This window comes from Dasypus novemcinctus, chromosome 4 (assembly GCF_030445035.2).
Source record: "Dasypus novemcinctus isolate mDasNov1 chromosome 4, mDasNov1.1.hap2, whole genome shotgun sequence".
NCBI classification, from domain to species: Eukaryota; Metazoa; Chordata; class Mammalia; order Cingulata; family Dasypodidae; genus Dasypus; species Dasypus novemcinctus.
The window spans coordinates 7185577-7195631 of record NC_080676.1 but is presented as its reverse complement, the minus strand read 5'-3'; the positions used below and the strand labels follow the sequence as shown (position 1 = coordinate 7195631).

The 10055-nt window shown below is 42.5% G+C and overlaps 1 protein-coding gene across 7 annotated transcripts in view; it reads left to right on the top strand.

The window, feature by feature from the left end:
* Positions 1 to 1582: 1582 nt before the first annotated feature.
* NME9 (NME/NM23 family member 9) overlaps positions 1583 to 10055 on the top strand; it is a 53251-nt gene continuing 44778 nt past the window's right edge. For 5 of the 7 annotated variants that reach the window (XM_058295029.2, XM_058295025.2, XM_058295028.2 and 2 more), the window contains exons 1-2: positions 1583 to 1742; positions 2121 to 2157. In XM_058295029.2, the coding sequence (XP_058151012.1) occupies positions 2125 to 2157 (33 nt within the window). In that variant the 5' untranslated portion in view covers positions 1583 to 1742; positions 2121 to 2124. Of the gene's footprint in view, positions 1743 to 2120; positions 2158 to 2267; positions 2349 to 10055 lie in introns of all 7 variants that reach the window. The other 2 variants (XM_071214518.1, XM_058295026.2) reach the window with 2 other exon arrangements.

Genomic DNA, 10055 nt, shown 5'->3' with positions numbered 1-10055 from the left:
TCAAAGTACACTGTAAGGACTTTGACTTTTATTCTGAGGGCAGTGGGGAGCCAGTGGAGAGTACTGAGCAAAGGAGGGAGATGCTTTAAATAATATTTTAAAAGGATGACTCTCTTATTTTTTAAAGATTATCTTTGTTATAATTTATTGATATATAGTTCACAAACCTTATAATTCACACATTTTATGTGTACAATTCAATGTTCTTTAGTATTTTTTGCTCATTGCCTGTTTCTCTTTAGGAGGCTTTGGAACCAAACCCGGGACTTCCCATGAGGGACGCAGGCACTCAAGTGCTTGAGCCACTCCCTTTCCTCTAATTGCTTTTTTTGGAGAATAGACTATAAAGGAATAAGGTTAAAAGCATGGAAAATAGGAGACTGCTATATTCAAGAAAATTCTCCGTTGATTTTGTGTGCTATGTATTTTTCTAACAGTTTTGTTGAGTATAATTTAAACACCATAAAATTCGCCCTTTTTAAATATACATTTCCGTTATATTAAACAGTACATTAGGAGTTGTGCAACCATCACTGCAATCCAGTTTTGGAACATTTCCATCACCCCAAGAAGATCTTTTTTGCCAGTTTGCTATCAGTCCCTGCTCCCACCCCACCCCACCCCACGTAACCATTATGTGCCCTATATTTTAACTCTATCAGAATTCCCTCCTTTTCTTTAACACTCAGAGTTGTATCTTTTTATCTGGGGATTATCACACTGGAAATGTCAATTCTCCCACAGCCTGTTTTTCCAAATTGTTGTAGACTTCTCAGAGAAGGAAAAGCTTTTATCGTCATATTTATGATTAGAAAATGCTCTCAGCCTAGATCGCACCGAATCAAGGGTATGTCTTGAAATATAACCTCCCCCGGGACAGAAGTGAGAGACTAATTTCTAAAAAGCAAGAATAAGGTCTTCCCCAATTCCTTGCTTCAACTGCATTTCAAGAAACACTAAGATAACAACAACAAAACCTTTGTATAGATAAAGTTTAACTTAGTAAAAAATGCCCTCTGTGGTCATCAGGCACTTCAAAGAGTACCTTTGGTTGGGATGACACAACCTGGATGCCATGCAAAGCCCTAAAAGACTTTTTTGTACTCTGTGACGGTATTTTATTGACTTTGAAGTTTTGGGGTTTTCTTATTTTCTTTTTGACATTGTGGTAGTGCTTGCCAGCTTTCAAAATATGTAACTAGCTGTTGACTTGTTTTCTCATCTAAATAAATAATTTTTAACCTAATTTTGAATTCGTACGTTTGTATTCTTTGCCTTAAAAGAGAATCCCGTTAGACCCCTCAAAAACTCAAGCCAGCCCTGCCAAGCGCGCTTCGTGCCGGTGCGTACCGGAAGACGCCGGCGCTGTCAGGGAAGGAGGAACTGGGGACCGCAGGGATTCAACCACGCAGGGGTTACCTCGGACCGAGGCATTCAGTGTTTGTTTGGTGGGTTCGAAGCCTCCCGATACTGACAAAAGCTCTCGCCAATGAGAGCGTTCCCTTGGTCCAACCCTGCCCTCAAAGGGCGGGACTTCCTGCTGCCTTTCCGCCGGGCTACGAGTCCCGGTCGGAGCTTGGCCAGAGTGGGCGTGGCTTACGTGACGTAGGCCTTCGGGGCGGACTGGCGCGGTCCTGGGTTGCCATGACGACCGTGACTGCGTCGTCTCCAACACCGTCGGCAGCTCCCCGGGCACGTTGAGGACAGTGCCCGACAGGAGATCGTGGTGGCTCATTTTCCCGGTAACGCATAGGACTAGTAGGGATGACGGCTCTGTGGCTTTTAGTCCGCGCGGTTTCCTCGGCGGGGCTCTCGGCCTGACCCGCGGCTTAGCCCCGCGCGCTGGCGCCTCCTGGGCGGGCTCTGGGCGGTAGAGGGTCTTCTCAAATCCACCGAAAACTGCCCGCCAGCTCTGAGCGGACTGCAGGTTCCGCTTCCCCGTGGGGTGTTCATTTTGTAGCAGTGCGTGCATTTGCTGCCACTTCTAAGCACCTTTAAATGGGGGCGAAGGGCTCTGCCGAAGGATGCTCTTTACTTACGGGTCCGCGTGGCGGTTCGACCCAAGGCTGCGGCCTGGGGCCGGCCTGGAGCCCGCGGTAACAGGGCTTCTGTCTTTGCAGAGCTATGGGCAGCAAGAAGAAGGAAATTGCCCTGCAGGTAAGCCTCAGCAGAGGACGCTTGCTTCCGGCTCTTGGTTGGTGGTGGGGAGGCGAGGGAAGTGGCGTGGAGCCTCGAGTGCAATTTAACAGTGATATTCTGGTTGCCAGGATATATAACAGTGTTCTCAAACCTGAGGTTCTTAAAGGAAAACACTTATTTCAGACCCCTCGTGATGGCAATTAATGCACGTAAGTATATGCAAACAGAAAATGGGGTATAAGCTTTTCATGCTTAAGATGCTTATACAACCATAAAACCCAAGCATGCGTTAAAATAAATTAAAACTGAAGACTACTAACATAATTTGATGTGGCTATATTTTGTTGAAATGTAATTGCGACTTGCACTGTGTGCTCTAAGGAGATCCAGTTCTCCCACCACTGCTCTCGTCATACATTCATTTATCCAACAGATTTGTTTTGCGATATACTCTGTGCTTGGCATTCGTTATACTTCATTTTTACCTGGGGCAAGGGACTCTCTAAACCAGCCTTTGCACTTTACTCTTTGGTCCTGAAAATAGTAGTGGGAGATGCTGAAGTGAGGTTAAAACATATGCAGGCATGGGTCCTGGAATTGGGAGGGGTGCTTTGTCGTAAGCAGGTCATCTGGATAATCCAGAATATGGGCAAATTTTTAAATAAGCTTTAAAATGTCCCATAGTTACTACAATAGGATTGTTAAAAGCCCCAAGTCAACTTCTGGCTCAGTACCAGAGCTTTTAGATATCTGATTTCTCTTCTACTGTGGGATCTGAAATTTCATCTGAATTTTAAAATCCAAGTAATTTGAAAAAGAAAAGAAAGGGAAAGCTACATCAGTTGGCTAGAACATGTGGGAGTAAGGTGGAATGAGCTTCGGCCTGGAAGTGAGAAGACAGGATGTAGTTCTTTTGGATAAATCACAGAACTCCTCTGGGATACAGCTTGCCCATCTGTAGAACTAAGATGTTGGGTGAATTTTCCCTAAGGGTCTTCCAAGCCTTGATTTGTTAGGACTCTAGAGTTATGAAACTTTTCATATGTGCTATTCTGTTTGTAAGTAAATTCTAAGCACCTGGTCCTATCCCTCATTAGCTGTGTGAACATCTTCTTCAACCTCCCTGAGCTTTCATATCCTTTCTATAAATAAGAGGGATACTCATAACCTGTAGAGTTGTTATGATGAGATTCTTCCAGACACTTCTGGGCTGGTCGGAGTGCTACCTGTGGCATCTCTGAGATTAGTGCCCGATATAATTGTCTATCTTTTCATATGTTTGTGCCCTATCTTTTGGGGATAGGAACCTTTGTTAGCAGTATTGATACCAAGCAAAGCAGGTTCTTTTCTGCCTGGTGCACTTTAAAGACCAATTTCTGAGACACCCAGTTTTCAAAGAGTTTTCTTGTCAATGCATAGCAAGGAGAACAGGCGACCTACTGGTCTAGACTCTGTCTTCTCCAACTGAGGTAACCCTGAGAGTTTTATAGGATCCAGATGTAGCAGTTCATGCTGAGGAGTGAGTGGGGCGGGGTTGGCTCAGGTTCCTTTATTAATAAACATCACGGGGCTATCTAGTGATCACACAGCTGTAGGGCTGTAAACAGCGCAGAGGATAGGGGGTCCACGGGCAAGGTCAGGTGAGGTGTTTACAATAAGGCTATGTAGTTTTACAGTCATTATCAGAGCTCAGGGCATCTGGATTCTAGCTCAGCAAGCTTCAGTAATTTTAGGCTTTTACTTTGTACTATTCTGCAGTATTCTAGAAAGTAAAAGGCATGAATACCTATATAATGACTCAGCGATCATATGCTAATTCTTAGCTCTGTTACAGTATTATTATTTCTTCCTATGGGCAGTACTCAAAGTAGGTGCTTGCATTTGCTGGGGAGGAGGAAGAGAGACAAGCACTGAGGCATCTGTGTAAGCGCTGCTTCTCGTCGAGGTTAAATCCTTGAGAGCAGTGTCCGAGGGGCTGCCAGCTCAGCACTCTGTCACCTCTCTGGTCAAGATTATATGTGGTTCCTTCTGTGACTGAGACATCAAGCACCAGCGCCTCGTCACAAGGTGCCCCACATTCCCCATTCATTCCCCACCACATGGAGAGCTCAGTGTGGTCCAGATATTTCCACGCTGCTCTGCCCCTGTCCTGCGGCTAGGAGCTGGATTCTTCAGCTGCCCAAAGGCCCCTGGGCCTGGAGCTAGCGTGGATCGCTAGAGGGCAGGGTGAGCCCAGAGTGCTGCTGACACTCACAGCGGATCCTCGGAAGGCCTGTTCTGGACTCTGTTGTTGGAGATTCGAACCCAAAGGGTATGGGGAATGAAAGAAAGAAAAAGGAGAGTGAAAGAAAAAGAAAAAAAGAGGAAGAACGAGAGAGCTGGGGATCAGGGGGTCTGCGAGTAGACTCATCAGACTTTATCGTTACAAGGGGCTCTCTATATACCCCAGTCTACGTGACAACAAGCAGCAACATGCAGTTAACTATTAGCATTACTCATAGTCTAAGGAATTAAAAAAATCTTATCTCAGGGTACAAAGTCTAAGTGTTCTATTTACTACAAAAGGTATGTGCTCATCTTTTCTTTCAGCCTTGAACAGCTTTATCCCGTGTGCAGGGAACGCTTAATTATTGCATTCCTTAGGTTGCAAGCATAGCCATTTAGACAGCACGTCTCTCCTGGTGAGGCCACTGTGCCTCAGTTTCCAACATTCCATCACTTGCCTGAGGACTGTAGTCACGGCTCTGGGATGACATCACTTCAATCCTCTAACCTTATCTGAGGCACCCAGATTTTTGTTTTGTTTTTCACTGGACACAAAAAAACCAGCAAGCATGATTTATTTAAAAAGAGGGTGTAGAACAGGGAATTTGCAGATGTTAATGTTTCCCACATTAATTGCAGATAGGCATCCTATCTTTTTGTTTTGGGGTTTTTTTTAGGAGGACCGGGGATTAAATCCAGGACTTTGTACATAGGAGGCAGGTGCTCAGCCACTGAGCTACATTGCATCCTATTCTGTCTTTTTAAAGGGACAGAGACCTTAACATACATGTCTTAAGAATGAGTGGTAATTGTCTTGGTCTTTTGTTTCGTTCTGTTCTGTTTGTTAAGGAGGTGCCAGGGATTGAAACTGGAACCTTGTACGTGGGAAACAGGTGCTCAGCCCCTGAGCTACATCCCTTCCCTTGTCAGGGCCTTTTAATTTATGTAATTTAAAAATACCTCCCCACAAGACACTTATTAATTCCAAAGGGAAAGAGAATAATAATACAGTTGAGAACCTGACACCACTATAATCAAGTGCTGGAAATGAACATCATCAGTAACGGGACAGATCACGGAAGCTGTGTGACACCTGGCAGGATGCAGTGAGAGGGACGTGGTGCCACCTCTATCACTGCTGCCCAAGGTGTGTAACTGGAACCCACTCAGAATGAACCGTCACACCACCCACACCGAGGGACATGCTGCAGAACAATGGAAGGAGACCAAAGAGACTTGGTAAATACATTTAGCACATGATTCTGATTAGATCCTTTTGCTTTTCTGGACATTATGGGGACAATTGGTGATGTTGGAGATTTGGACCCGAAGGGTATCGGGAATGAAAGAAAGAGAAAAGGGAGAAGGAAACAAAGAAAGAAAGAGCAAGAGAACTGGGATCAGGGGGTCTGCGAGTAATAACTCCTCAGACAACTTTATTTTTACAAGGGACTCTCTATATACCCCAGTCCACATGACAACAAGCAGCAACATGTAGCCTACATGGCAATAAGCAGGAACACGTAGCCTACGTGACAACAAGCAGCAACATGCGGTTAACTATCAGCATTACCCATAGGCTAAGGAATTCAAAAGAATCTTAAGGTACAAAGTCTAAATGTTCTATTCACTACAAAAGGTATGTGCTTATCTTTTCTTTCAACCTTTAACAGCTTCATCCCATCTGCTGGGAACTCTTACTTACCGCATTCCTTAGGTTGCAAGCATAGCCATGGAGACAACACGTCTCTCCTTGTGAGGCCACTGTGCCTCAGTTTCCAACATTGGTGACAATTGAATGGGGCCTGAGAGTTTGATGGTGGTATTGTATTGATGTTGATTTCCTGATTTTGAGGGTTTAATTGTCATTATGTAGGAGGATATATTCTGATGGGGTATCAGCTTGGCACTTTACTTTTTTTTTTCTTTTTGAAGTTCCACAGCTGGGGATTGAACCCGGGACCTCGTGTGTGGGAAGCTGGCACTCAACCACGGAGCCACATCAGCTCCCCTGAGTTCCTTTTTTCAGTTGTTTGCTTGCTATTTGCTTTTTTGTTTTTAGGAGGCATTAGGGACCGAACTCAGGACCTCCCATGTGGGAAGCAGGTGCCCAAACACTTAAGCCACATCTGTTCCCCTCTTTATTTTTAAATAATGAGAAAAAAATGTTCTTTTTTCCTGAACTTACAGGTTTTATGTAAGTTAGAAATTGTTTCAGGATAAAAACCATTATACAAAATTTATACTACTAATGGAGAGATAATATGCATTTCTTCTTTTACTTCATTTCTAATGTAATCTAGAGTACTATGTAGATAAGAGAAAAATATGAAGGCATGGCAATAAATTAAACTCTTAATCATTTCTGATGCTGATGTTGGGCTACATTTAACAAAAGATGCATAAAACTTATACACTGAACACTAAAAAACATTGCTGAGAAATTGAAAGTCTAGCTAGGTAGATGGAGAGAAAGATTCAATGTTGTTAAGATTTCAATTCTTCCCCAAATTGATTCATATAATCCCAATCCAAACCATGCAGGAGTTTTTGGAGAAATTGACAAGCTAATTCTAAAATGTACACGGAAATGCAAAGAATCTTGAATAGCCAAAACAATCTTAAAAAATAACAACAAATTTGGAAATTCTTATGCTGCTTGATTGCAAGACTTATTATAGAGCTATAGTAATCAAAACATTGGCTTATTGGCATAAGAGTAGATGAATAGCCAATGAAACAAAATAGAATCCCAAAATAAACCCGTACTTATGCAGCCAATTGGTTTTCAACAAAGGCACCAAAGCAATTCTATTGGAAAATAAATCTTTTCAATAAATTTTGCAGAAACAACTGTATGTTTTCATGGAAAAAAAATAACCTCAACCTTCCCTTACAACATACACAAAAATTAATTTGAGAGGGATCATAGACTTAAATATAAAAGCTTAAATTATAAAGCTTCTAGAAGAAAAAAGGAAAACATCTTTGTGATCTTAGGGGTAAGGAAATATTTCTTAGAAGAGACACATAAAACCAAATTTTGATAAATTTGACTTTATTCAGAATTAAAAACTGCTTACCAAAAGACTTGGTTAAGGAATGAATAGACAAAACACAGACTTAGAGAAACTATTTACTCTCTCTCTATAAATGTGTACATATATTTATTGAAGAACTTGTACCCAGAATTTATAAAGAACTCTAGGGAAACTGACTTGGCCCAGTGGTTAGGGCGTCCGTCTACCACATGGGAGGTCCGCGGTTCAAACCCCAGGCCTCCTTGACCCATGTGGAGCTGGCCCATGTGCAGTGCTGATGCGCGCAAGGAGTGCCCTGCTACCCACGCGCAAGGAGTGTACCTCTTAAGGAGAGCCGCCCAGGGCGAAAGAAAGTGCAGCCTGCCTGGGAATGGCGCCACCCACACGGAGAGCTGACACAACAAGATGACTCAACAAAAAGAGACACAGATTCCTGTGCTGCTGACAACAACAGAAGCGGACGAAGAAACAAGATGCTGCAAATAGATACAGAGAACAGACAACCGGAGTGGGTAGGCGGGGGGAGAGAAATAGATAAATAAATAAAATCTTTAAAAAAAAAAAAAAGAACTCTACAACCTAATTTTTAAAAAAGACAAACAATCCAGTGAAGAAAATGTGCAAAAGACTAATGGGGACTTCTCAAAGAAGATACATGAATGGCTAAGTACATTGAAAAGTGTTCAACACTATTAGTCCTCATGGAAATGAAAGCCACAGTGAGATACTGCTATATAACTATATATGGGCTAAAAATAAAAAGATTGACATCAAATTTTGGTGATGTGGAGCAACCAGAACTCTTATACTTTGGTGATGGAGCTTAAAATCAAACAACCACTTTAGGAAAAGCTCTTACCCTACATCCTAGCAATTCCACACCTCGGTATTTAATTGCTGAAGAGAAATGAAAACATGAACAATGAAAGACTTACCAAGAATGTTCATAAGCCTTTATGTATAATGAGAAATACCCCAAATATCTATCAGAAGAAGAGCAAACTGTGGTATAGTCTTACAACAAATGGAATTTACTCAGCAATAAAAATCAACTGCTGTTAGACACACCTACATGGGTGACTCCCAAAAATATGCTGTGTGAAAGAAGCCAGCACAAAATAGTATGCACGGTATTATTTCATTTATACGAAGTTTTAGAACAGGCAAAACCAGTCTATTGTGACAGAAAGCTGATTAGTGTTTACCTGGGATAAAGAGTAAGGGTGGAGATTGACTGGGAAGAGGCAAAGGGGAAGTTTCTGGGGTGATGGAAATGTCTGTTGTGATAGAGGTGTGGCTACATTGGTGTATGTATTTATCAAAACTGTAGCACTTTAGTTCTGTTTATCTCACTGTACATAAATTAGGTCACAATAATGCTTATTAAAAGGCAGGAAAGAAAACACAAATGAATACCTCTATGTACATACATATAGATAAATGTGAGAACTTAATGCTGAATGAAAACACAAATTGCGAAAGGATGCCTGCAATATGATGCTGTTTATGTACATTTTAAGAACATAAAACAATTTTATATATTGTTTCTGGACAAATAACATGTAAAATTATTTTTTAAAACGATGCTTGAGAATAGGCTACATCATTTCCAGAAAGTGGTTATTCATGAGGAGGGAGGCAAGAGGGGAGGGAAGGATAAACGAAGATTGGGGAGAGGAGACAGCTTGGGCTATACTTGTAACTATTTTTTTTTTTAATGTTACATTAAAAAAATATAAGAGGTCCCCATATACCCCCCACCCATCTCACCCCACTCCTCCCACACCAACAACCTCTTTCATCATCATGGCACATTCACTGCATTTGGTGAATACATTTTGGAGCACTGCTGCACCTCAGGGATTATCATTTACATTGTAGTTTACACTCTCCCCCAGTCTACCCAGTGGGCCATGGCAGGACATACAATGTCAGCGTCTGTCCCTGCAGTACCACCCAGGACAACTCCAAGTCCTGAAAATGGCCCACATCATATCTCTTCTTCCATCTCCCTGCCCTCAGCAGCTACCATGGCCACTTTCTCCACATCAACGCTACAATTTCTTCCATTACTAATCACAATAGTTCCATAGTAGAATATCAGTAAGTCTACTCTGATCCATACTCTATTCCTCCATCCTGTGGACCCTGAGATGGTTATGTCCACTCCACCTCTATATCGAGAGGGGGCTTAGATTCCACAAGGATGATGGATGCAATTCTCCTGCTTGTAGTTGTAGGCACTCTTGGTTCCCTGGTGTGGTGGTTGACCTTCTTCACCTCCCTGTTAGATGGCTGGTGTAAGTCCAATAAACCAGAGGGGAGGAGTTGCAAGTCTGCTGAGGCTCAGGGCCTGGCTGTCACATGGACAGTCCAGAGAGTCAAGTCTCCTGAGTATACACCAACCCCAGCACCAACCACAGGTTCAGTAAAAGTGACAAGAGGCATGTGTAGAAAGGTCACATTTGAGTCCAACTCCATCACACTCAGGAGCACAAACTCCAAAGTGTAACTATTTAATTGAGAGACAGATAGAGACATATACAGAGAGAGTGAGAGCGCTGAAGCAAATACATCAAATTGTTTCCCTATCAGTGCCCCAGTAATACA